Genomic DNA, 25,752 nt, shown 5'->3' with positions numbered 1-25,752 from the left:
ATGTCTTAAAGTAATGATGGACTGTCGTTTCTCTTTGCTCATTTGAGCTGTTCTTGCCATAATATGGACTTGGTCTTGGCTATCTCTTGTATCACCATGCCTATATTGTCACAATACAACAGATTGGCTCAAACGCATTAGGAAAAGAAAGAAATTCCACAAATTAACTTTTAATAAGGCATTTAAATGCATTCCAGGTGACTACCTCATCATACTGGTTGAGAGAATGCCAAGAGTGTGCAAAGCTGTCATCAATGCAAAGGGTGGCTGCTTTGAAGAATCTAAAATCTAAAATATATTTTGATTTGTTTTTTTTCACCTTTATTTAACCAGGTAGGCCAGTTGAGAACAAGTTCTCATTTACAAATGCGACCTGGCCAAGATAAAGCAAAGCAGTGCGACAAAAACAACAACACAAAGTTACACATGGGATAAACAAACGCACAGTCAATAACACAATAGAAAATATGTATAGTGTGTGCAAATGAAGTAAGGAGGTAAAGCAATAAATAGGCCATAGTGGCGAAGTAATTACAATTTAGCAAATAACACTGGAGTGACAGATGTGCAGATAAGGATGTGCAACTAGAAATACTGGTGTGCAAAAGAGCATGATTCCATATGTGTTATTTCATAGTTTGTATGTCTTCACTATTATTCTACATTGTTAGAAATAGTAAAACATGAAGAAAAACCCTTGAATGACTCGGTGTGTCCAAAATTTTGACTGGTACTGTAAGTGGGAGTGTGGTGACCTCTAGTGGCAAACAGCGGTGATGACAGGTTTGAACGAAAAGAAACCAATGGGCTTGCTGTTTACTCAGAGCTGTTTCTCTTGACCAATCAATGCTAACGATGTTGTTATAGTAGAAAAAAAAATAGAAAAAGATGGCGTTCATTGTCTTGTAAATCTGACTGAGTACCACGTTAGGCTAACGTTACATTTATACACTCTCGACAGTTCATGTGAGTATAAATTTAACTGGTAGTTTATCTATCTAACGTTACGTATATCATAGTATTCATATTGAATACGCCAGGGCTCTCGTTCAACTTCACCCTACCTGCACTGACAGACAGCTAGCTGTAGCTCGTTAGCCACTTTGCGGAGGAAGACCGATTGCTAGCTTGTCATGTTTTTGGTAGATAATAATATTTCTCAAATGCACATTGTAATACGTGAACAACTGTCTTGCGAACATAGTCTACACGGGGGAAAACAATAAACGAGCTAGAAAGTCTCATCCGGTACGGTAAAGTGTGTATGTAGTAGTTATGCCTGGTTCATGGGCATAGCGACGCGTTACGTGCGCCCGAGATTTCTCCTTCGCAGATTTCTTCAATACTTTTGTTACTTCTCACCAAAGCAACGATGTTGGTTGAGCGCGGACAAATTCTGTGTGGGCAGTGTGTAATTTCTCCAAAATATGAATTAACAACTTTTTAACACTTTGTTTACAACCAGACTGTTTCTGGTTCATGCATGCGTGTCGGATCTGCACTACAAGCGGCATTGCTGTCCGACGCATAGCGCATGAACCAGAGGTACATGCATAGCATCTAAGTCGTGAGCCAGCAGTGTCGACTAGGCACAACTTTGTTGCTAGTTTCACCAAGAAAAACGTACATCATGGAGCTTATACATCGTATGACATTGACATGTGCAAAAAACGAACTCTGAATTCCATGTAAGGCATGTGGTTGATAGATTATGTGTGTGGCACTTGTCAGTATGAAGGTGGTTAATTTGAAACAAGCCATCCTCCAAGCTTGGAAGGAGCGCTGGAGTGACTATCAATGGGCCATCAACATCAAAAAGAACTTCCCAAAGGGAGCCACATGGGACTACCTCAACTTGGCAGGTCAGCTGATTTATTTTGCTCATCCATATCAATGTTTGGGAAATGGAAAGTCAACAATGAATGTGTATGATTTCATTATTGTTGTATTTCCCTATGTTCCAGAGGCTCTCATGGAGCAGGCAATGATTGGCCCTTCTCCCAACCCGCTCATCTTATCCTACCTCAAGTATGCCATCAGTTCCCAGGTAAGGTTTACATTTTGAAACTTGTATTTTACCATAACCTCAAAATACACACATATTCCAGGCCATATGTGAAAATTCTAACTTTTTGATAAAAGCATGAAACTTGGTTCACTTGTACAGTTTGAGGCCCTGAACAGTTTCAGATATGGATCACAAAAACCATCACAGAAAACCATCACAAAAACGACTCATGGCGGCCATTTTCCATTACACCATAACCAAATAATGTATTTTGCGTCATATCTCCTGAACCAAACATGAAAACATAGAACGTGTAATGTCTAACCCTATGTTTTCATGGTCAAGAATTACAATGGTGCCATGTACAACAACATAAACAGTTCAGATTAATTATATAATGGTGGAGTACTGGAATAACTTGAAAATCAGACGTTTTCTCAAGTTGGTACTTAAAAAGTATTTGAATTGAAATGAGAGGAAAACAGAAAATGAGGAAATATGTTAATATGAAAAATATTAGAAAAATGCCTTGGTGTAGCGAATTAATTTCCATGCAGACTACCGAGTTTTTTTTCGTCATGTGCTTCACGTTCTGGTTGCCAGGCGTGCTCGCTCATTCCACCCACACTGCCACTCAGACAGGCAGGTACAGAACTGACTGATTAGCCGCCAAACGTCACATTGATAGCTAAAATGCCAGGCAAGTATAGATTCAATCTTGCCTGGCGGGATATTGATGTTTATGACTGGGTTTTGCCAGACCCAACCAGGGATGTAGTGGAGGGTAAATGCCATTTACGCACCTTTATTTAGTTCATTAGCGTTTACACACTTATTGCATTTCCAGTGTTGCTCAAGGCTTCTTGATCTGAGTTCTAATCGCGCCTAACTCTGAACGAGTGATGGATTCATGGATGCTTGTTATATTCGCCAGCTCCCCCCGGTTTTGCCTTGTTACCAGCGCATTCATTCACCACTTTGTCAAACGGGAAACTCTGCCATGTCAACAGAAATCCCCCAAACAAAAACCCTCTGACTCACGGAGAATGAGTAAATAGTCGGTGATATTTCAATCAGATGTCTAGCCAGCTAGATAGATCAAGGGCTCTGTAGAAAAAAACTCAGAAAGGCTCGAACCTAGAAAGAAACCTAGAGGTGAACCAGACTGAGGTGTGGCCTGTCCTCTTCTGGCTGTGCCGGTTGGAGGTTATAAGAGTACATGGCCATTTTAAGGCCAGATTGTTCTTCAAGATATTCATAGATGACCAGCAGGGTCAAATAATAATCACAGTGGTTGTAGAGGGCAACCGGTCAGTACCTCAGGAGTAAATGTCAATTGGCTTTTCATAGCCGAGCAGGAAGTCGGAGAGACTCCGGGACAAGGTAGCACATCGGGTGAACAGGTCAGGGTTCCCTCGCCGCAGGCAGAACAGTTGAAACTGGAGCAGCAGCACGACCAGGTGGACTGGGGACAGAAAGTCATTAGGCCAGGTAGTCCTGAGCCATGATCCTAGGGCTCATGTCCTCTGGGAGGGAGTGAAACAAAATTAGAGGGAGCATACTTAAATTCACACAGGACACCAGATAAGGAGAATTATAACAGACTGACCCTAGCCCCCCGGCACATAGACTATTGCAGCGTAGATACTGGAGACATGCAGTGGGTCAAGGGACACTGTGGCCCCGTCCGACGATACCCCCGGACAGGGCCAACCAGGCAGGATACAACCACACCCACTTTGCCAATGCACAGCCCCCACACCACTAGAGGAATATCAACGGGCCACGAACCGACTACCCTGAGACAAGGCTGAGTATAGCCCACAAAGATCTCCTCCACCACACAAGCCCGAGGGGGTGCAATACCAGACAGGAAGATCACGTTTGTGACTCAACTCACTCAAGTGATGCACCCCTCCTAGGGACGACATGGAAGAGCACTTGTAAGCCAGTGACTCAGCGCCTTGTGACTGAAGTATTTTGTATACATTATTTGTCTTCAGGAACGCAGTTAGTTGCTGCGCAACAGCTTTTTCCAAACATATTGAGAGGAATGAGAGATTCAATATAGGCCGATTCGTTTAAAAAAAAATATTCCGGGTCAAGGTTTGGCTTTTTCAAGAGAGGCTTTAATACTGGATAGGGAGCCATTTGTATTGTTCAACAGGCGGGCCAAGCACCGGAAGTAGCTCTTTCGGTTCAACTGAGCTTTGGAGAAATACGCAGATTCAAAGTGGAGTCTGTAATCATTTTTTTAATGATCATGATCTTTTCATCGAAGTTTGAATTTATCACTGCTGAAGTGAAAGCTAACATCTATTGAATGCTGCTTTTTAGTTCGCTTTGCGACAGGATTAAAAACACATTTTGGATCGTTCTTATTCTTCTCAATGAGGTTGTAAAAATAGGATGATCGAGCAGCAGTGAGGGCTCTTCGATATTGCACGGTACTGTCTTTCCAAGTTAGTTGCAACGGAAATGATAGAGCGCCATTTCCGTTCCAATTTTTTTGGAAGCTTTCTTCAGTGCTCGGGTATTTTCTGTTTACCAGGGAGCAAATTTCTTGTGCCCAATGTTTTGTTTTTAGGGATTTGACTGCATCCTAGGGTATTAGGCAAGGTTAAATTAAGATCCTCAGTTAAGTGGTTAACCGATTTTTGTACGCCAATGTCCTTGGGTAGGTGGAGGGAGTCTGGAAGGGCATCTAGGAATCTTTGGGTTGTCTGAGAATTTATAGCACGGCTTTTGATGATCCTTGGTTGGGGTCTGAGCAGATTATTTGTTGTGATTGCAAACTTAATAAAATGGTGGTCAGATAGTCCAGGATTATGAGGAAAAACATTAATATCCACAACCATTTATTCTACGTGTTCAAAACTAGGTCCAGAGTTTGACTCTGGCAGTGAGTATGTCCGGAGACACGTTGGACTAAACCCACTGAGTCGACGATGGCTCCGAAAGCCTTTTGGAGTGGGTCTGTGGACTTTTCCATGTGACTATTGAAGTCACCAAAAATGTGAATATCTGCCATGACTACAAGGTCTGATTAGTTATTCAGGGAACTCGGTGAGGAACGTTGTATACGGCCCAGGAGTCCAGTAAAGAGTAGCTATAAAAAGTGATTGACTGGGCTGCATATATTTCATGACTAGAAGCTCAAAAGACAGTATTTTTTTCTGTAAATTGCTATTTGCTCTCATAAGTGTTAGCAACACCTCCGCCTATGCAGGATGCACAGGGCTATGGTCACTAGTGTAACCAGGTGGTGAGGCCTCATTTAACACAGTAAATTCATCAGGCTTAAGCAATGTTTCCGTCAGGCCGATCACTTCAAGATTATGATGTTTTGGTACCCGTTCCCAGATCTGTGCCTCGACACAATTCTTTCTCCGAGCTCTGCGGACAATTTCTTCGACCTCGTGGCTTGGTTTTTCCAATCAAGTTGTAGAAACATCTCAAGGATGATAATTGGAAACAGGATGCATCTGAGCTCAAGTCTCATGGCAAATGGTCTGAATACGTATGTTAAGGTATCAGTTGTTATTTTTAATACATTAGTAAATGTTTCTAAATGTTTATAAACCACTGTCATTATGGGGTATAGTGTGTAGATTGATGAGGGAGGGGGGAAACGATTTAATCCATTTTAGAATAAGGCTGTAATGTAACAAAATGTGAAAAAAGTTGATCTGAATACTTTCCAAATGCACTGTACAGTAGTGTGTTCTGTGGGTGTCACTGAGTAGGCTGATACACCATTTCATGGGGACACAATCTATAGGTTAGGCCAGGGTTTCGCAAACCCGGTCCTGCGCCCCCCCCCTGGGTGCACATTTTTTGAACTAGCACTACACAGCTGAATCAAATAATGCTTGATGATGAGTTGGTTATTTGAATCAGCTGTGTGTAGTACTAGGGCAAAAAAACAAAACGTACACCTAGGGTGGGCCCCAGGACCGCGTACACCTAGGGTGGGCCCCAGGACCGCGTACACCTAGGGTGGGCCCCAGGACCGCGTACACCTAGGGTGGGCCCCAGGACCGCGTACACCTAGGGTGGGCCCCAGGACCGCGTACACCTAGGGTGGGCCCCAGGACCGCGTACACCTAGGGTGGGCCCCAGGACCGCGTACACCTAGGGTGGGCCACAGGACCCGAGTGTTTCAACACTTTCAATGTCCTGCAATAAGAGCTAAGACACTAATATTTGTTTATACTCCTGAGAATTGTTTTCTGTGGGTGTCACTGAGTACGCTGATACCCCATTTCATAGGTGCACAATCCGTAGCTAAGGCTTTATAGTGCGTAGAAGTATGCCCCCAATGCAATTATACAGTCTAATACTTCCACAGTTGTATTTCAACAGATTTTTTTCAAACTAATGAATCATTGTATTTCATTTTAACTGATGTAACAACATTCCAATCTAGTCCAAACTGGCATGATTTCCATGTGTGTATTTGTTTGCTTTGCTTTCAATGAGGGAGTATTTTTTTTTTTAGGCAAAATGCAAATTCTACTTTTGTGACTGATTGTTATTGTGGCTAGATTACAGCAGGAGAAAGGACACAACTTTAGCAAACGTATAGATTGATATGTATTATGTAGAACAAACATGCCTCTGTTTCTAAGGAATCATGTCAGTTCTGTTAATGGCATTTCTATCTGCGCTGTACCAAAATGTTTTTGTACTAAATATGCCCACTGAGCTATAGAAGATCCCCGCTCTGCCCATCACTTGTCTGTCTGGAAAGCTTCCTCAACTGAAAACGTGTGGTGGGCAGGGTCGGCCCAGGCTGACCCCACCCATAGTCCATTCCGCCCGTTCCGTGGCGAGGGGTTTCTCTAGCGGTTAGAGCGTTTGGCCAGTAACTGAAAGGTCACAAGTTCAAATCCCCGAGTTGACAAGGTGCAAAATTTGTTGATGTGCCCTTGAGCAAGGCAATTAATCTTAATTGCCCCAGAGTCACTGTTGATAATTGCAGACCCTGGCCGTTACTCCATTCTCCAAGGGTGTCTCATGGAGAGTGAGAGGATAAACACCTACCCAAATGAATATTATAAAATCTGTGTCCAGATATTTTCAAAGGCCTTCCTGTGTTCCATGAATTTACACAGTATACACTTTCACAACCAGCGGCAAGACGACAGCTGAAATAATATTATTTTGCATACGTTGTCAGAAAGTGATTTTATTGGAGTTCTTCCCATTGCTTCCCATGACACCTGACCATTTTATATAATAATCGGAACTGTTTCTGGTGTACATGGCACCGTTGTAATCATTGACCAGCAAAACATAGTTGCAAACCTCACCCTTTCTGTGTTATCATGTTTGGTTGGGGAGATATGACACAAAACAAATGTTTTTGTTATGACGGAGTGGAAAATGGTCAGCAGGAGGCGTTTCTGCGTTGGCTCCATATCTGAAAATGTTCAGGGTCCCAAACAGTACAAGTGTACTAAGTTTCATGCTTTTATGAAAAAGTGAACATATCACGTTTCATATTGCTTGGACTAATATAAGATCTGTCTTTGGTTGTTGTCATATTGAAGGGTTAATCTGCATATTCTTCCCATGGTAGGCAAGACAGTGTAGGAGATTTGCTGGTGAAAAGTGACAAAAGGTGCTTGATTTAATTATTATTATTATTATTATTAATGGAAGCCATTGTATTTCCTCAGATGGTCTCTTATTCAAGTGTTCTCTTAGCCATCAGTAAGGTGAGTTGGGTTCCTCTGTCTGTCACTCTGGCCAATAACAACTGTCTTGACTGCAACCAGACATGCATGCTTTCATCGGATGTCAACTTGTCTGACATGCTCCTTTTTGTTCCGAAGTTTGATGACTTCTCCAGAGAGCTCTGCGTCAAGTCCCTGTTGGAGATCATGGACATGTTCTGCCACCGTCTCAGGTACTACACACTTGCTTTATCCCGTCCCACTCCCATCCTGTTATATTCTTCCTTCCTTTAAATTTCACAATGGTGTTAGCCCTAGAAAATGTTTCATCCTGGCTCTGCTGAGAAAGAGATGCAACTTTCTTTTTTTGTGTGCGTTAAATATGGTTGAAGCACTAATAGTTACGAGTCTGCTGGTTGAATGATTATCTCAGAGCGTCAGAGAGCGAGTGCATTTCTGACATCAAGTCATCTTTCACATTGAAAAATAATACCCCAGAATAGTCCCAAACATCAATTCTAACCCCACCCACCCTCCATCCCAGCTGCCACGGGAAGGCGGAGGAGTGCATCGGGCTGTGCCGGGCCCTTCTGGGTGTGGTAGTGTGGCTCCTGACGGGCTGCGCCTGCTACTGCGAGAGGCTCAGGGAGCTGGGGCCGTCGGCCAGCACAGAAGCCAACCTGAGGGCCTGCCTGGAGAGGCTAAGGGAGTTGGTGAACAGCCAGAAGAACAGGGCCCTAGTCCACATCGCTCGCCTGGAGGACCAAGGTCAGTCGGGGGATACAGAATCTTCTAAGAGGTTTTCCTATAACTAAACTCAGCAAAAAAGTGTCCCTTTTTCAGGACCCTTTCAAAGATAATTCATAAAAATCCAAATAACTTCACAGATCTTCATTGTAAAGGGTTTAAACACTGTTTCCCATGCTTGTTCAATGAACCATGAACAGTTAATGAACATGCACCTGTGGAACGGTTGTTAATACACTAACAGCTTACAGACAGTAGGAAATTAAGGTCACAGTTATGAAAACATAGGACACTAAAGAGGTCTTTCTGCTGACTCTGAAAAATACCAAAAGAAAGATACCCAGGGTCCCTGTTCATCTGCATGAAGGTGCCTTAGACATGCTGCAAGGAGACATGAGGACTGCAAATGTGGCCAGGGCAATAAATTGCAATGTCCGTACTGTGAGATGCCTAAGACAGCGCTACAGGGAGACAGGACGGACAGCTGATCGTCCTCGCAGTGGTTGACCACGTGTAACAACACCTGCACATGATCGGTACATCCGAACATCACACCTGCGGGACAGGTACAGGAAGGCAACAACAACTGCCCGAGTTACACCAGGAACGCACAATCCCTCCATCAGTGCTCAGACTGTCCGCAGTAGGCTGAGAGGCTGGACTGAGGGCTTTTAGGCCTGTTGTAAGGCAGGTCCTCACCAGACATCACCGGCAATACCGTCCCCTATGGACACAAACCCACCGATGTTGGACCAGACAGGACTGGCAAAAAGTGCTCTTCACTTACGAGTCGCGGTTTTGTCTCACCAGGGGTGTTGGTCGGATTCGCATTTATCGTCAAAGGAATGCGCGTTACATCGAGGCCTGTACTCTGGAACGGGAGTGATTTGGAGGTGGAGGGTCCGTCATGGTCTGGGGCGGTGTGTCACAGCATCATCATCACTGAGCTTGTCATTGCCTGCAATCTCTATGCTGTGCGTTACAGGGAAGACCTCCTCCCTCATGTGGTACCCTTCCTGCAGGCTCATCCTGACATGACCCTCCAGCATGACAATGCCACTCGCCATAATGCTCGTTCTGTGCTTAATTTCCTGCAAGACAGGAATGTCAGTGTTCTGGTGCAGTCTGCGGAGGAGATGCACTGCAGTACTTAATGCAGCTGGTGGCCACACCAGATAATGACTGTTACTTTTGATTTTGACCCCCCCTTTGTTCAGGGACACATTATTCAATTTCTGTTAGTCACATGTCTGTGTAACTTGTTCAGTTTGTCTGTTGTTGAATCTTGTTACCTATATTTACACATGTTAAGTCTGAAAATAGTTTACATGTTGTTAGCTGCATATTATTTTGATAAAACTGAAATAACAATGTATTAATATTGTTGTAGCATTTGATTTGAATTAATTATATTGGTATGTTTGACTCCACATCATATGATATGTTTCCAAAGCTTCCTGGACCAATGTGGAGCAAGCTTTGATCAAAGTGACAGAGGGGCTCAACAATCTGACCAATCAGACACTGAGAGGCAAGCTGGAGGAGTGCATTTCATTGGTGAAGAGGTGAGAATGTAGCACTTATGGGGTACAAGCCAATGGCCTTTGTAAACAATAATTGAAACCACGATGGCTGTTTTTATAGTCATCTGACCAATCTTCCCCTCAGTATTCCTACAATTCTGTCTGAACAGTCAGACCCCCCGCACCACTCGTTGTTCCCGTCGGTCCACGCCTTCATCATGCTGGAAGGAACCATGAACCTGACAGGGGAGACTCAGCCACTGGTGGAGCAGCTTATGATGATCAAGAGGATGCAGGTGAGCCTTAATTGGTCTAGAGTTAACGTATGCAAAGCATATGCAACTTTCACTTTGAGTTTCGCTTTTAGTTGAGGGAAGTTGTAAATCTATTTACTTCCTGAATTGAAATGGAATATTGACCCCCAAGCCCGGTGCATTCCCCTGTGCAGCGTATCCCTGCGCCGCTCTTTGTGTTGGAGATCTGGAAGGCGTGTTTCACTGGCCTCATCGAGTCACCAGAGGGCACCGAGGAGCTCAAGTGGACCGCCTTCACCTTCCTTAAGGTACTTCTCACAATGAATGCCAGATAGTTACAGTATATAAATGTTTCATGGTCCTTGGAGCAAGCATTTGAATGTTTTCTTTTCATTGAAGCCCATGAGATGTCACCATCTTACTGACCATCCTCATCTCTAGATCCCCCAGGTTCTCCTCAGGCTAAAGAAGTATCCCCAGGGTGAGAAGGTACAGGTATAGTACTGAGTTTATTCTCTTTACATCCAAAACAATCAATGGTTATAAGATCTGTTTCAAGTTTATTTATAAGTAATATACATTGGAAATATGAAAGGGGTAATCGAGGGGCTATGCATTCTGTGGAAAATAATAGACGACAACTAACCATGCACGGAGCTGCATTATTTTCCTGAGAACGCACAGAGCCCCGAGTTGGTTATCCCTTTTATACCAAGGCTGTAATTTGCACATTTGCTGGTAGAAATGCTTTCCAAAGCTCCCTGAAGTAGCTAGCAAGTTTATGGGATAGCTGCAGGAGTTGCCTTGGTAACCAAACAGACTTGCTAGCTTGGTTAACCAAGCCGTCAATCCTAGCTTGCTATTATGAAAATTGAATTAAGCAATGCCAGTAATATTTTCAATTAGACTTTTTTTGCTTTCAAAAGCAGCTCAAACGTTGAAGATGAATTAACTTCATAGCCATTGAATTATGCCGTGTATTGTAGGGCAATAATGCACGCTCTAGAACAGGGGAGATACTGCAGGGAGTCTGCAGACAGATAGATAAATAAATAAATGAAACCACAAACGTTATTGAATACAGGGCTGACCACTTTTGAAGATACCTTGGAGTGAGATCTCTCCTGAATGTGGGAGTATAGGCGTCCCGTCCTTGGAAAAATACGGTTTTAAAGCTAATTTCCTGCAATTCATATTTTCACATGGCCCATGACCAGGGTGGAATCAAATGTTTTAAAAATCACAGGTCAAGTGTATTTAGGATTCTTTTAAAGTTGAATATAGACTTAAAACACACCGACTTGGTTTGAAGTTACTTTGAAATGATTTGGGCATGGAATTTAGATTATGCTCTCTGGGGAACATATAATTATGGTGGTTTTTGGTTAGAAAATGCTAATATTAATGTTTGGTTGAAGTGGCTAACCATCGGATGGTTTGCACTCTCTCTTTGTTCCTAAGAAAATCATGGAAATAAGTCTTTCATTTGGGTGAACTAGAAAAAGGAATCCTGCCGAGAGGTAGCTCTCCGAGGGGGTTGGCCATCCCTATGTTTCCCAAATACTGGGGGTTTGAAAATGTTAATCTGACAAATTATCCCACATTCAAGAAAAATCTCATGAATATCACTCTTCAGGTGGCTGAGGCTGATTTGCAAAACCTTGCCTACATCAGCAAGCTCTTTTATTATTTTTGCCTAGCAGCTTGTGCACAGTACAAAAATGACAAACTAGGATAAGGGGCATTTCAATATAGCCTATTCTCATTTTATTACTGTCTATCTTCATCACTGTCCAGCACTCCCTCAAAAAAGATTTCTAGATTTTCAAAGACACGTTTGCATTAGATTTAAAATAACCTAATTACACCAGCAAAATTGGTTAGAAGTGAAATAATAAAACTATGGGGAATAACAGTAGTGTTCTTGCTGAGATGAGCACACTAATAAATATAATAAACTCTCCTGAAGACCAGATGAGACAGCCTGATCCTACACCCAACCCAAAATATATTTCACTGTATTGTTGTCCCCACTAGAATCAGTTACACAATCTGTTAGAGCAAAATAATGTTCATCATACAGTTATACAAGTCAGGTCACTACCAGAATTCCTGCTCAATGCTGCCTTTTCCTTGTTACAGACTAATGGACCTAGTGCTGAATTGCAAATGAACACATGGGGTGAATAATGTGGCCTTGCTGCTCTTAAGATAATTTAGTTCATAAACTTTGATCAGCGGCGAACAAACGTGCCTGTCCAGTCTGCCGTGGCTGCTCTCATTAAAAAAAAAAAAAAAAAAGCTTGTGATTTCAAAGCAATTTGGAGGTTCAGTTGAAAAGCTAACGTGCTGAATATGCACTGCATATCCGAAAATAAAAGCAGTAGGCCTACGTTTTCCAATGTGTTAGAAATAAGAGACGTGGTGTGTGAAGAGGGTCCAATGCATGTCTCACGCCCAATGTGTGGAAGTTGGCATCACTGTTGGATATTATTAACAGCAGATTAAACAACCTTTGGCAAAAGGATCCGTTGAAGTCTAAAGTGTCTAATACAATACAACGCTGCCATTATTAATCTACAATTTATGTTCTTAGTCCTGGTAAACATGGGCCTGGGAAGCTCAGTGATATTGGTATTCACAGTATTTCACTAATTATCCATTTGTGAATTCAATATTTGTATCCCCCCCCCCCCCATTTTTTTGTTTTTGTACATAAATGCACTGTAATTTAAGCTTTGACACTGCAAAGTTTTCTCTCTGCCTAATGGCAAAATGTGAAGAATTGCAGCATATTTAACTTAAACTGCAACACTTCTCTTCGTTGTCAAGACATGGGCCTTTAAAATGTTACTTCCCAGGGCCGACACTTGGTTTTTCCGGCAATGCCAAAGTCATAGTAAAACTCATGTTTTTATCTCACTCAAGTTTTGTTCTTATTATGTAGGGGTTGCTGATGTATTTGCTAGAATGCCCTTTTAAGCCAATCAGAAACGAGTCTTCAACAATACCATGGTATAATACTCAATATTAATCACCATATGAATGTAGGATAGTGAAGAGTGCTGGTCTCTTGTCTTCACATGCATTATGGTCAATCTGCAGCAGGACTTCATGGATGATGTGAACATTGCCTTTGAGTACCTGCTGAAGCTCACACCACTGCTGGACAAGGCGGACCAGAGATGCAAGTGAGTGATAATGGAAAACTGTACAGAGGAAGCATTATGTTATAAGCATGTTTGTAACACTCGGACAGGTTATATAGTGTCTGACAAGCTTTTTACTCCGTGTCTGTTTTTTACAGCTGCGACTGTCTTAGTATGCTACTGCAGGAGTGCAACAAGCTGTCTCTCCTGTCAGACTCCAACACGACCAACCTCACTTCTAAACGGTACGGGTAGCCATCATGCCCCTTCATATGTGTAACATCACTGAAATAGAATGATACAGTATAAATGCATCAAGTTTGCCACTAATATCTTTCATTCTGTCTCCTCCTCTCTTTCCTATCACTACATTATTCTTTCTCTCTTTGCTTGTCTGTCAGTGTCTTGCTCTCCTTCTTTCACTCTTCTGTTTCCCCCTTTCTTTCTCTCTCTTGTGTGTAACTTTTTCTTGAGGGCTGAGGACAGGGAGTATGCTCCACGGCTAAAGACTGCAGAAAACGCCAACATCCAGCCCAACCCAGGCCTCATCCTGCGAGCCGAGCCCACTGTCACCAACATCCTCAAGGTCCTCGTTCTCCCCATGCCAACCCTACCTAGCTTTACAGTCAGCGGGAGGTTCTATTTCAACTGGTCTAATAGAAACGCTTGTTGTCGTTTTCCATTTCAAAATGTTTAGCTACAGTGTGCCCTAATGAACACGATGCTGACTTTTATCCTGTACTATATCCCTGAATAATTACTGATGTAAAGACAGTTGGTTCACCTCATCATAAAGCTATCCCAGAGCTCCAACTTTTGCTAAACAACTTCCAGGTCACCCATATCACACTCTCATTACTGTGTTCTATGTCTGTCTTCTCCTTTTGTGTTAGACGGTGGACGCAGACCACTCCAAGTCTCCAGAGGGCCTTCTGGGGGTGCTGGGACACATGCTCTCTGGGAAGAGCCTGGACCTCCTCCTGGCTGCAGCTGCAGCCACGGGAAAACTCAAGTCCTTCGCCCGGAAGTTCATCAAGTGAGACACACATCAAGCCACTAATAGTCCATCAGGACTGTTTAATACAATTTATTGACAGACTCAAACCATCTTCCTGTGGAGTCTTTTTTTTTTTTTTTTTTTTTTTTTTTTTTTTTTTAGGGCAAAATGGGAAAATATAAATGATGTAAGAGGGGGGCAGTGTTTAAGGAGATTATTTATTGATGCTCGGTCTTTGCTTCTCAGGCTGAATGAGTTTCCGAAGCATATCAGTGGAGAAGGATGTGAGTACATGAGTGTTGCTGAGTATGGGACTTTCTGAATAACATTTAACATTACGAGTGTGGGAGTTTTTAAAACGGATTTGATTTTGACATGGAGTCTCTCTTTTTTCTACCTTGTTGTAGCCAAGTCGGCCTCAGTGCGAGCCCTGCTGTTCGACATCTCCTTCCTCATGCTGTGTCACGTGGTGCAGACCTACGGATCAGAGGTTGGTCTCACACCTAGTACTCACTCTATCTAGGTCCGTATTCAGAAAGTGTCTCAGAGCAGGAGAGCTGAACTAGTGTCAGCCCCCCCCCCCATTCACTTCTCCTGTAGATTTTGCATCATTGTCTAGCTTTTTCAGCACAGCTCCACTAGGTGGCCAAAACACGCAGTCGTGCTATCTGAATGGCACAGCTGTGATGTCTTTGCCACATTTCTATGATGGGTAATATGACTCATGTTACATAAGTTTCATGGTCAGAACCTGTCCCTGGTAGATTTATATTATATCATAGTTAAATAAAACAACAAATTATAAAACAATATCCCCCGCTCCATATTATTATACCATATGACTCTGTTGTGACCCCTCCAGGTGATCCTGTCGGATCCCAGCCCCTCGGGGGAGACCCCGTTCTTTGAGACGTGGCTGCAGACCTGCATGCCAGAAGAGGGCAAGACCCTGAACCCAGACCACCCCTGCTTCAGGCCCGAGTCTGGCAAGGTGGAGAGCCTGGTGGCCCTCCTCAACAACTCCTCTGAGATGAAGCTAGTGTGAGTGATGGGGTTCCATCTTTTCACTCTAGGGTCAGAATCAGACTGGAATTCAGTGTTTCTCTGCTGCTGGGTTAAAAAAGAAGAGGAAGTCCAGGCTATGGTTGAAATGTTGTCCGCCATGTTCAAATTTCTCTTTTTGAGGAGCATAATTTAAACCAGAGGGGGGGGGGGGGGGACATTATTTAAACTGGAGCACTTTGTGCACCATCTCTTATCCTTCCTTAAATCTATTTATTGGCATTGTTTTCTTTAATCTGTACCGATTTTTCTACCACTGTCAGTCAGATGAAGTGGCACGAGATTTGCCTCAGCACGCCGGCAGCCATCTTGGAGGTGTTGAATGCCTGGGAGAATGGCGTGCTCTCTGTGGAGGCTGTACAGGTGAGTCCCGTCTTATGTGTAGTCTATTTTGTCCTACTTTAAGCTCAATACTACATAGACAGTGAACCGTTGAATCACAGAAGTGAACTTGCTCTTGACATAGTGGAAAATGATTGGTCATAGCGTGTAGGTCTAAATGGCTCTGCTGACATAATGGTTAGAGCTTGCATGTATTTAATTTTTGGTCTCTTCCTCATTTAAACCATTCATAAAGTTAATTAATTTGTCGTACAAGTGGCCCGGAAGCATGTGCTGAGGTCACACACACTCACTCGTCTTCCCCTCTTCTCCGTTTTCTTTCTCCTCTTGCTCTCTCTCGCTCCCCACTCCTGAGTGTAGAAGATAACAGACAACATCAAGGGCAAGGTATGCAGCATGGCTATCTGTGCTGTGGCCTGGCTGGTAGCCCATGTGAGGATGCTGGGCCTGGATGAGCGGGAGAAGCCCCAGACCATGATCCGCCAGCTCATGACCCCGCTGTATGGGGAGAACACTCTGCAGTTCTACAATGAACGGTACACACACTAGACTTGGGTGTCAAATACAGTGCCTTCGGAAAGTATTCAGACCCATTGACTTTTTCCACATTTTGTTACGTTACAGCCTTATTCTAAAATTTAATGAATAAAAATCCTTAGCAATCTACACACTACCCCATAATGACAAAGCAAACTTTGCACACAAAAAAGCCTATTTACGTAAGTATTCAGACTCCTTGCCTTGAGAGTCGAAATTGAGCTCAGGTGCATCCTGTTTCCATTGATCATCCTTTCTACAACTTGATTGGAGTCCACCTGTGGTAGATTCGATTGATTGGACATGATTTGGAAAGGCACACACCGGTCTATATAAGGTCCTGCAGTTGACAGTGCATGTCAGATCAAAAACCAAGCCACGAGGTCGAAGGAATGGTCCGTAGAGCTCCGAGACAGGATTGTGTCGAGGCACAGATCTGGGGAAGGGTACCAAAACATTTCTGGAGCATTGAAGATCCCCAAGAACACAGTGGTCTCCATCACCTTCAAGGCTCTTCCAAGAGCTGGCCTCCCGGCCAAATTGAGCAATCTGGGTATAAGGGCCTTGGTCAGGGATGGTCACTCTGACAGAGTCCTAGAGTTCCTCTGTGGAGTTGGGAGAACCTTCCAGAAGGACCACCTCTGCAGCACTCCAACAATCAGGCCTTTATGGTAGAGTAGACAGATGGAAGCAAATCCTCATAAAAAGGTGCATGACAGCCCGCTTGGAGTTTGTCAAAATTCACCTAAAGACTGACCATGAGAAACAAGATTCTCTGGTCTGATGAAACCAAGATTGAACTCTGGCTTGAATGACAAGCGTCACGTCTGGAGAAAACCTAGCATCATCCCTACAGTGAAGCATGGTGGAAGCTTCATACTGTGGGTATGTTTTCAGAGACTGGGAGACTCGTCAGGATCGAGGGAAAGATGAAGAGAGCAAAGAACAGAGAGATCCTTGAGGAAAACCTGCTCCAGAGCACTCAGGACCTCAGACTGGGGTGAAGGTTCATCTTCCAACAGGAAAACGACCCTAAGCACACAGCCAAGACAATGCAGGAGTGGCTTCGGGACAATGTCCTTGAGTGGCTCATCCAGAGCCCGAACTTGAACCCGATTGAACATCTCTGGAGAGACCTGACAGCTGTGCAGCAACGCTCCCCATCCAACCTGACAGAGCTTGAGAGGATCTGCAGAAAAGAATGGGAGAAACTCCCCAAATACAGGTATGCCAAGCTTGTATAGTCATACCCAAGAAGACTTGAGGCTGTAATCACTGCCAAAGGTGCTTCAACAAAGTACTTAGTAAAGGGTCTGAGTACTTTCTTTTTAATAAATTTGCAAACATTTCTAAAAAAGTTGTTTTGCTTTATCATTAAGGGCTATTGTGTGTAGATTGATGAGGGGGAAAAACTATTGAATCAATTTTAAGAATAAGGCTGTAACTTAACAAAATGTGTAAAAGTCGAGGGGTCTGAATACTTTCCAAAGGCACTGTACATGTATTTGATTATTTGTTAAGAAAATACTAACACATAGAAAAGTAGTATTTAAGTGTGGCCTGAATCAACCACTTCTATTGGAATTATTTTCAAATGTCCTACTATTTGAAAGTATTTTCAAATACTTATTTCAAATACTATTTTCAAAACCTTTGTTAAATATATGGGAGTGTATTTGAGTATTTTCAAATACATGCCAATACTGTCCAAGAGTATTTCCAAATGCATTCCAATACTCAACTACTTGTCTTTTCAAATATAACATCACAATACTTTGAAAAATATGTGAAAGTAATTGATATATTTGAAATAGTATTTGAACCAAGGTCTGACACGCACACAGCTCTACACATTCACTGCCGCTGGACAATGTTTTTGAACAACCAAAGTGTGAGCCTGATTATTTAGCCACTGAGCAGATGTCTAATCAACCAGACAAATTCTAGTTAACACTGACGTTTTAAAAGGGGGTCAGCCGATGATGACGGGAACGGATTGAATGATTTGTATCACCTTCCTTAGTGTTCAACCCGTTACACATTGTAATCAGGCAACTCTCATAATTCACCTCCAATGCATAGCAACCAGACTGAAAATCACACAAGCACAAGCTCATTAACCCTTCATCTCTCCCTCCCTCCCACAGGGTGGTGATCATGAGTTCCATCCTGGAGAACATGTGTGCTGACGTATTCCAGCAGACAGGCTTGGCCCTGCGGCCGCCCATGGAGGGCCAGGAGCCCATTCCCTACCGCAACCTGCTCTCGGCCAAGGAGCCCATCCATGAGGCCCTCCGCAAGCAATTCCGCTCGGTGCTGTGGAAGGGCTGGGTGGACAGCGGCGCGCTACACCTCTTTGAGAGCCTGCTGCACACAGGAGGGGTGTTCTGGTTCACCAACAACCTGGTCAAGGTTAGTGAATGTTATGAGATGGGATGGGGGTAAAGGGGCGGTTGACCTATACAACAGTGGAGTTACTGTACTTTGGTCTTTTGGAAACCTTGCAAGGTGACAATGGGTTACGATTTCTTTTGATGTGTTTTCACGCCTACAAGATTTATGAAAGATGGAGCACTAGTTAAACATTTTTATGCTTAATGTCTTATAGCACAATATGAATTAGACATTATTTTTTTTCTACTTTGACAAAAGTGTAAAGTCATTCCCTGGTAATCAAATGGGCAAGCATAGCTAAACTAGTTTTGACTAATGCAGATGCACTTAATTTACACATCAAATGGAAAGAACAAGGATGCAAACTAGTCACCTTTCTGCAAAATTTGCCGTGTTGAATCCAAAATAGGTGACATACTTCATTCATGTAGATCCGATGAGACGTTTAGGGGGGGCTTTGGATCACTACTGGGAGTAATACTGGCTGTATCCAAGGTTCAGCCAATCGTTCAAATAACAGAATGCAGCACACAACTGAAGAGAGAAGATACAGCTTGCTAGTTACAGCATCAGCACACAACCGAGGAGAGAAGATACAGCTTGCTAGTTACAGCATCAGCACACAACCGAGGAGAGAAGAGACAGCTTGCTAGTTACAGCATCAGCACACAACCGAGGAGAGAAGAGACAGCTTGCTAGTTACAGCATCAACACACAACCGAGGAGAGAAGAGACAGCTTGCTAGTTACAGCATCAGCACACAACCGAGGAGAGAAGAGACAGCTTGCTAGTTACAGCATCAGCACACAACCGAGGAGAGAAGAGACAGCTTGCTAGTTACAGCATCAGCACACAACCGAGGAGAGAAGAGACAGCTTGCTAGTTACAGCATCAGCACACAACCGAGGAGAGAAGAGACAGCTTGCTAGTTACAGCATCAGCACACAACCGAGGAGAGAAGAGACAGCTTGCTAGTTACAGCATCAGCACACAACCGAAGAGAGGAGAGACAGCTTGCTCGTTACTGCATCAGCACACGCTCTGGAGAGACAGTGGAGAGTGGCAATCTGCCTTTTCAGTTACAGCAGCGCGTCCCCTGAATGATAACGAAGAGGTAGGTGAGAAGCCTGACCACGGAGACGGGGGTGAGAAGGTGATGAAGTGTACTTCATGAGCTATAACTGAAAACTGGCATTTGTAAAGTTTGAGGTGAGGGAGAAAGTGTGGTGGAACAAGTATTGTTAAGTATCTTGCTAACTGGATCGAGTTCTCCATTAGCTAGCCAAAGAAATGTTGAGCAACATTCGCCAACTCAACGGATTTAAATAATTTAGTATATGGTGTGAAAATTAGCTTGCTAATAGTCAGACAGCTAATGTTAACGGTAGCTAACGTTACAACATCAGATGAGCTAACATTGAGTAAGCGGCTCATCTTCTTTCTGTCTCTCTGGAAGAAATAATGCAGGTCTGTGCTCATCTCGAGCATGTTGGCACTCATTAGGTTGATGATGGACAGGCAGCGCTCCCAGAAGATATTCCTGGACCTCTCCACCAGGAAGGGTCTGAGTGGGGAGGTCTTGTTGCCCAAGTAGGATCAGGTCAGGTAGAGGTAGGTGATCACCATGGCCTCCAGCTGGTGCTCGGTGGCTGCCTCGGAGGAGACCACCTTGAGGCAAAGCATGTAGACAAACACCACGTTGGCTGGGGTGAGGATGCTCTGATTCCCCCAATCGTGATGGAGCAGGAAGCGGTCCATGCTCTGCAGCCACAGCCCTATGTTGTTAGGAACAAGAAGCGCAGCAGCTCGCCGGTGAAGGCCTGGACCATCACCCTCTTGGGCGTGTCAGGGGGGCTTTCTTGTCCGGCTAGGAGGCATTGTCAGAGCTCCTGTCCCAGGTCTGGGGTGTTCTGGTCCTGGTTGTGTGTGTACAGATTGGTGCGGGACTTGGACTTCCCCAGGTTCTCATTGTTGAGGTGGGTCACATTGTTCTGGTTGTTCACATTAGGCTGCGCCTTTTTGGGGCCCTTCTTTCGCTTTATGTTGATGAGCGAGCGATGCTTCAGGTTCTTCTCTTTGGCGTTCCTGCTGTTCTGAACTGTTGTCGTTGCCCAACATTGCGGGCCCATCTCCAGCCGCCTTCTGATAGCTGGGCGAGAGAGAATACACAGTTCCCATGGTGACTGGGTAGTGATCAGGAGACCGTTTGAGTAGATTCTCTCTAGGAACTCAGCTCTCATCATAAGCGTCAATAATGCCTGTGGAAAAGTAAATGGTACATTTTTGCAAAATGAAATGTATAGCCAGGCTACATTATCCCACATTGAACTGCATTGGCAATAGGTTTGTGTGTTTATTGATCTGATTTTAAGATGTCTTGGTTGTGATTTTGATTTTACTTACTGATTTCAAGTCGATGTAAAAAATCCAAAGTTGTTTCAGTTGTTTCTTTGTTGATTTTAAAGGACAGATGGGATTTTTCTCTCTGTAAGCTTAGAGTTTAAGGCTGTTATTGTTGTGTACATCAACCGCTGTCCAGGGTTTTGAAATGGAGCGTCCCGTCGTCATAAAGGAGCATGGGATAGCGTTGCTGTGAAACATGAAGCCGATGTTCGCCATGATTTAAAAAAACTTTTAACGTCATGTCGCACTGTCTGAAAATAATACTTTCTGTACGCCATGTGTTCTTGCCTCATTTTGCTATGTTCCTGTCTTGGTTAACTGAATTACTTTTGGGTGGCTGCCAGTGCTAGCAAGCCTATAGCGTTGCATTTCAGTTGACAGCGTATGAATAAAATGTTGGCCACAGTTTATAAACCCAGTGGTGCAACTTTGAGACTTCTGGGAACGCATGCGAAGCAGCCTCGTCCGACCAGACCTGTTTGGAAAGTGAAACATTTTGCGTAGATGTTAATTTTCTTAGTCTAAATGCAAAACCTAGATTCGAGGCAATATCTCAATTAGCTGAAATTGTCATTGTCACAAGGTTGTAACTGAGATGTTCTCATTTTCATCAAAAACAGTTTTATATCGAAGAGGTGCCTTGATTTAATGCCCTGCACATGCTCAGTTTCGCGTGACAGACCGGTATAGCTGATGACGTTTTTCTGCGCATGAGCTGCGCACGCGGCCATGACATCGCATACATGCGTGATCTGGGATTTCTATTGGTGCAGCAGTTTCTGTGTATCCTCATACTGTACAATATATGGTTTGCTGAATTTGGATTTGTGTCAGAGCGGTTATTTGAATTGGGGAAAATGCAAACAGTTGTGTGTCAGGCCGGAGAGGGATAAATGCACGCTACCAAAGTACATTTGCCTTTTCATGTGAAACGCAACATGAGAGCGAAAATTAACTAGAAAATGACAATCACATGGTGCGCATTAAAACCACCAAAAGATGCAGCCTTATTGTAAACAAAGCCACGTGTTGTCTAAAGCTGCAGTTGCTCAATCTCAAATAACTACATTTCAATGTGTTTTCATTTTAAAAACAATTTGTAATGTGATTGTATATCCTTGCATGTAACAAAAGTCACATGGATATGTTTTTTTTATTTAGACAACTTTTACTTAAAAATCAACTGCACTTTTCCCCCAAAAATCTGACTACTCAATAGTGATTTTTGAATATTCAAGTTGTGTGTATGTGAGCATTTACTCTAACTACATAGGGCAGGGGTACTCGACTACTATTTGAGAAGGTCCGGATGGATAATGTAATTATCGGCCTAATAACACCCCCATCTCGCAACCCATGTGACCCCAAACTGTTCACACCCCTCTTGTTGGCGGAGAGAATTTTGCTGTTTTCAAGCTAATTTCCCACAACTCCATACATTTCGCATGGGCAGAGATTTGTTTTGCTGTTTTTAAGTTTATTTCCTGCAATTATATACATTCTTTGATGTCTTATGTGTGTTTATATGATACCAGCGGTCGAAGCCCGACCGAGTCCAGATCCAGTTTGCCAGCTGAGTATGGAGGGTATAGGGGACCATGCCCCAGGACTACCTGACATGATGACTCCTTGCTGTCCCCAGTCCACCTGGCCGTGCTGCTGCTCAAGTTTCAACTGTTCTGCCTTATTATTATTGACCATGCTGGTCATTTATGAACATTTGAACATTTTGGCCATGTTCTGTTATAATCTCCACCCGGCACAGCTAGAAGAGGACTGGCCACCCCACATAGCCTGGTTCCTCTCTAGGTTTCTTCCTAGGTTTTGGCCTTTCTAGGGAGTTTTTCCTAGTCACCGTGCTTCTACACCTGCATTGCTTGCTGTTTGGGGTTTTAGGCTGGGTTTCTGTACAGCACTTTGAGATATCAGCGGATGTACGAAGGGCTATATAAATACATTTGATTTTGATAGGGTGTGTATTAATCCATTCCTAATTTCTATGTGTGACTCAGGAGCTGCTGAAGGAGACTCGCCAGGAGTGGGCCAACCGGGTGGTGGAACTGCTCTACAGCATCTTCTGCCTGGACACCCAGCAGATCACTCTCACCCTGCTGGGCCACATCCTGCCCAACCTGCTCACAGACTCAGCCCACTGGCACAGCCTGGCAGACCCGCCCGGCAAGGCCTTGGCCAAGTAAGACAGTCCTCCTAGTGTAGTCTCTCAGGTTCTCAGTGACTATGTGTTGTCTGTGCCGTGTACCAGCTAGCTACCTGGCTTAATAGGTGACTGTAGGGGCCAGTTTCCAGAACACCGATTTAAGCCTAGTCCTGAACAAAGAAATCACTTTCAATTGAGATTCCCCATTGAGCATGCTTTTTAGACCCCATGAGCTGTCCTAACCACTTAAGTGTTACCACCAGGTAACTTGTTCATGATAAAGGGCAGTGGTTAAGTGTTTCCTGTGCCACATGCAGTTTGCTTTGGAGTTGTTGAATGACTGTTTTGATATTTCTACATGATCAATCCATAAATTGGGTCTCCCGAGTGGCGCAGCGGTCTAAGGCACGGCATCTTAGTGTGAGAGGCGTCACTACAGACCCTGATTCGAATCCAGGCAGTATCACATTCGGCCGTGATTGTGAGTCCCATGGGGCGCGCATAATTGGCCCAGCATCGTCCGGGTTTAACCGGGGTAGGCCGTCATTGTAAATAATAATTTGTTCTTAACTGACTTGCCTAGATAAATAAATCTAGACCTACATTCAGCGCTTTTGATAATTTCACATGAGGTGCCTATATAGACTTATAACCACTATGCTAATAAATATTCACGTTGTTATTTTCTTTAATTAACCTACATCTTGGTATTTCAAAAAGATGCCTAAATTGGACATTCTAATAAATTAAGCAATTGAAGGTATCTAGGGCCTATGTTAACGTTGATTGTGTTCGATGAAAATGATAGACCTTTAAAATGTTTTATGCAACATTTGTGACTTGACGCCTACTGTGCCAAAGCGATTTAGTGGTTAAACGGAAATGACGAGTGTGTTGATATAACAGTGATATTATAACTTGAAGTATTTGTTTAAAATTGTACAATTTATGCTCCCGCATATAAATCAAAAAAGAACTGACTGCCAGAAAGCCCTGAACGCAAGATCGTAATATCTGATTCACACAGTGGAGGAACATATTGCCTGTATAGCCTACTGTACATGGTCAACTGTAAGTGCCCCTTAGCTTTCTAGTATGGAAAACGTCTGAGGATTTTTCTACAATATTCACAACATATTGACAATCTTGATAGAATATAAATAGATTTTAATCAATTACATGTGGAAATAAGTTTAAAAGAAAAAAGTATTTGAGTGAATATTAGCAAGCCAGCAGCAGATGAAACACAAGTCGATTCTCTCCCTGGTTTTAGCTTGCGGCTATCACCATCTAGCTGGCTAGATTTAGCATATTTAATAGCCCATACCAGTAACAAACTTTGCTATGTCATCGACATATGGCAGTACACAAACAAAATCAAGCTCATTTCGCCAGCTAGAAAGAAATAGCCATTAATTAATTCAGAAATGGCGGAAGAGGATAGCTAACTATAGCAAGCTAATGTTAGTTGCTTCTTGTTAAAGAAGCTACTATGACAACATTGATCCCAAAATAAACTTTCCCATTGAGCAAAATATACAATGCACCCCTCCAAAGAAAGCATGGCTATGGAGCTTGTGGTTTCTCGTAAAGAAATTATCAAATGAGAGACAAACTTATCACACAAGTCAGAGTTGTACTTAAACTAAATCTTTAATCACTTATTAATTAATAAGGAAGCAGGTCAATACAACACACATATATCAATTGAGTGCTCTACGATAATGATGGCTGGTTGATCGATTCACGCTCAGGTCATTCATTGAGAGCCCCGAGACAAAAGTACAAAGGTATTTTATAGCCAAGATACACCCCTTTCAACCTAAATGACAAACACAGATGTATAGAATGGGTCACAAGGTTAAGATTTGTATGACAGATACTTAGAATTCAGTTATATTTCATTGTACAGACCAGGGTCTGGCCCTGGGGTCATCTCTCCCTGGTACCATATAGAACAGAAACATTAACTCATGCTCTGGAATGTGATATCTAGGTTTTATCACCCAAAAGACATTGTAAATCTCCTGTCAGTGTTATCTCCCAGAGGCCCATCCTCAATTGAACACACACAATAGTTATAAGAATCCTCTATTCTGTTGCATAAAACAACCATTTGATGCAATTAAAGTATTAACATAATCTTAAAATTTTTCACCATAAACTTCTCTGAAATGCCACCAGATCCGTAATCGGATCCAGTTTCAGTTTAGCCCACACTTGGCGGGCTGTATATAAAACTTCTGCGCCACAGAATGGCTGATTTACAGCAGAACTTGCTCTATACAGTAATAGTAGCAAAAGCAATTCAGGCATTCTTGAAAGTCAGGAAAGGTCTTGTCCTACAGAGAAACCTTGTTTTTATAGTTTAATATTTTATATTTTGCAAGACAGGCCTTTAGAGATAATTGGAGCTTTCTAGTTACACGGTGATATCACGTGCCCCACGTTCCTTCAAAAATGATTAGGCATTAATGATTTATTCTGAAAAACAGTT

At 43.1% G+C, this 25,752-nt stretch overlaps 1 protein-coding gene and 1 pseudogene across 3 annotated transcripts in view; one reads left to right on the top strand and one right to left on the bottom strand.

Moving 5' to 3' along the window:
- The first annotated feature begins 736 nt into the window (after positions 1 to 736).
- LOC135523965 (mediator of RNA polymerase II transcription subunit 24) overlaps positions 737 to 25,752 on the top strand; it is a 29,867-nt gene continuing 4,851 nt past the window's right edge. The window contains exons 1-21 of one of the 3 annotated variants that reach the window (XM_064951016.1): positions 737 to 966; positions 1,732 to 1,862; positions 1,965 to 2,047; positions 7,693 to 7,731; positions 7,849 to 7,922; positions 8,234 to 8,457; positions 9,890 to 10,001; positions 10,105 to 10,255; positions 10,408 to 10,521; positions 10,655 to 10,702; positions 13,322 to 13,404; positions 13,521 to 13,607; positions 13,849 to 13,948; positions 14,256 to 14,398; positions 14,606 to 14,643; positions 14,767 to 14,849; positions 15,222 to 15,400; positions 15,685 to 15,784; positions 16,124 to 16,299; positions 18,448 to 18,712; positions 23,110 to 23,291. In XM_064951016.1, coding sequence (XP_064807088.1) covers positions 1,733 to 1,862; positions 1,965 to 2,047; positions 7,693 to 7,731; positions 7,849 to 7,922; positions 8,234 to 8,457; positions 9,890 to 10,001; positions 10,105 to 10,255; positions 10,408 to 10,521; positions 10,655 to 10,702; positions 13,322 to 13,404; positions 13,521 to 13,607; positions 13,849 to 13,948; positions 14,256 to 14,398; positions 14,606 to 14,643; positions 14,767 to 14,849; positions 15,222 to 15,400; positions 15,685 to 15,784; positions 16,124 to 16,299; positions 18,448 to 18,712; positions 23,110 to 23,291 — 2,411 coding nt within the window. In that variant the 5' untranslated portion in view covers positions 737 to 966; position 1,732. Of the gene's footprint in view, positions 967 to 1,731; positions 1,863 to 1,964; positions 2,048 to 7,692; positions 7,732 to 7,848; positions 7,923 to 8,233; positions 8,458 to 9,889; positions 10,002 to 10,104; positions 10,256 to 10,407; positions 10,522 to 10,654; positions 10,709 to 13,318; positions 13,405 to 13,520; positions 13,608 to 13,848; positions 13,949 to 14,255; positions 14,399 to 14,605; positions 14,644 to 14,766; positions 14,850 to 15,221; positions 15,401 to 15,684; positions 15,785 to 16,123; positions 16,300 to 18,447; positions 18,713 to 23,109; positions 23,292 to 25,752 lie in introns of all 3 variants that reach the window. The other 2 variants (XM_064951015.1, XM_064951014.1) reach the window with 2 other exon arrangements.
- LOC135524856 (cyclin-dependent kinase 5 activator 1-like) lies at positions 19,770 to 20,872 on the bottom strand (annotated as a pseudogene).

This window comes from Oncorhynchus masou, chromosome 31 (assembly GCF_036934945.1).
Source record: "Oncorhynchus masou masou isolate Uvic2021 chromosome 31, UVic_Omas_1.1, whole genome shotgun sequence".
Classification (NCBI taxonomy): domain Eukaryota; kingdom Metazoa; phylum Chordata; class Actinopteri; order Salmoniformes; family Salmonidae; genus Oncorhynchus; species Oncorhynchus masou.
The sequence above is the reverse complement of the archived record's forward strand: the minus strand, read 5'-3'. Positions and strand labels throughout refer to the sequence as shown.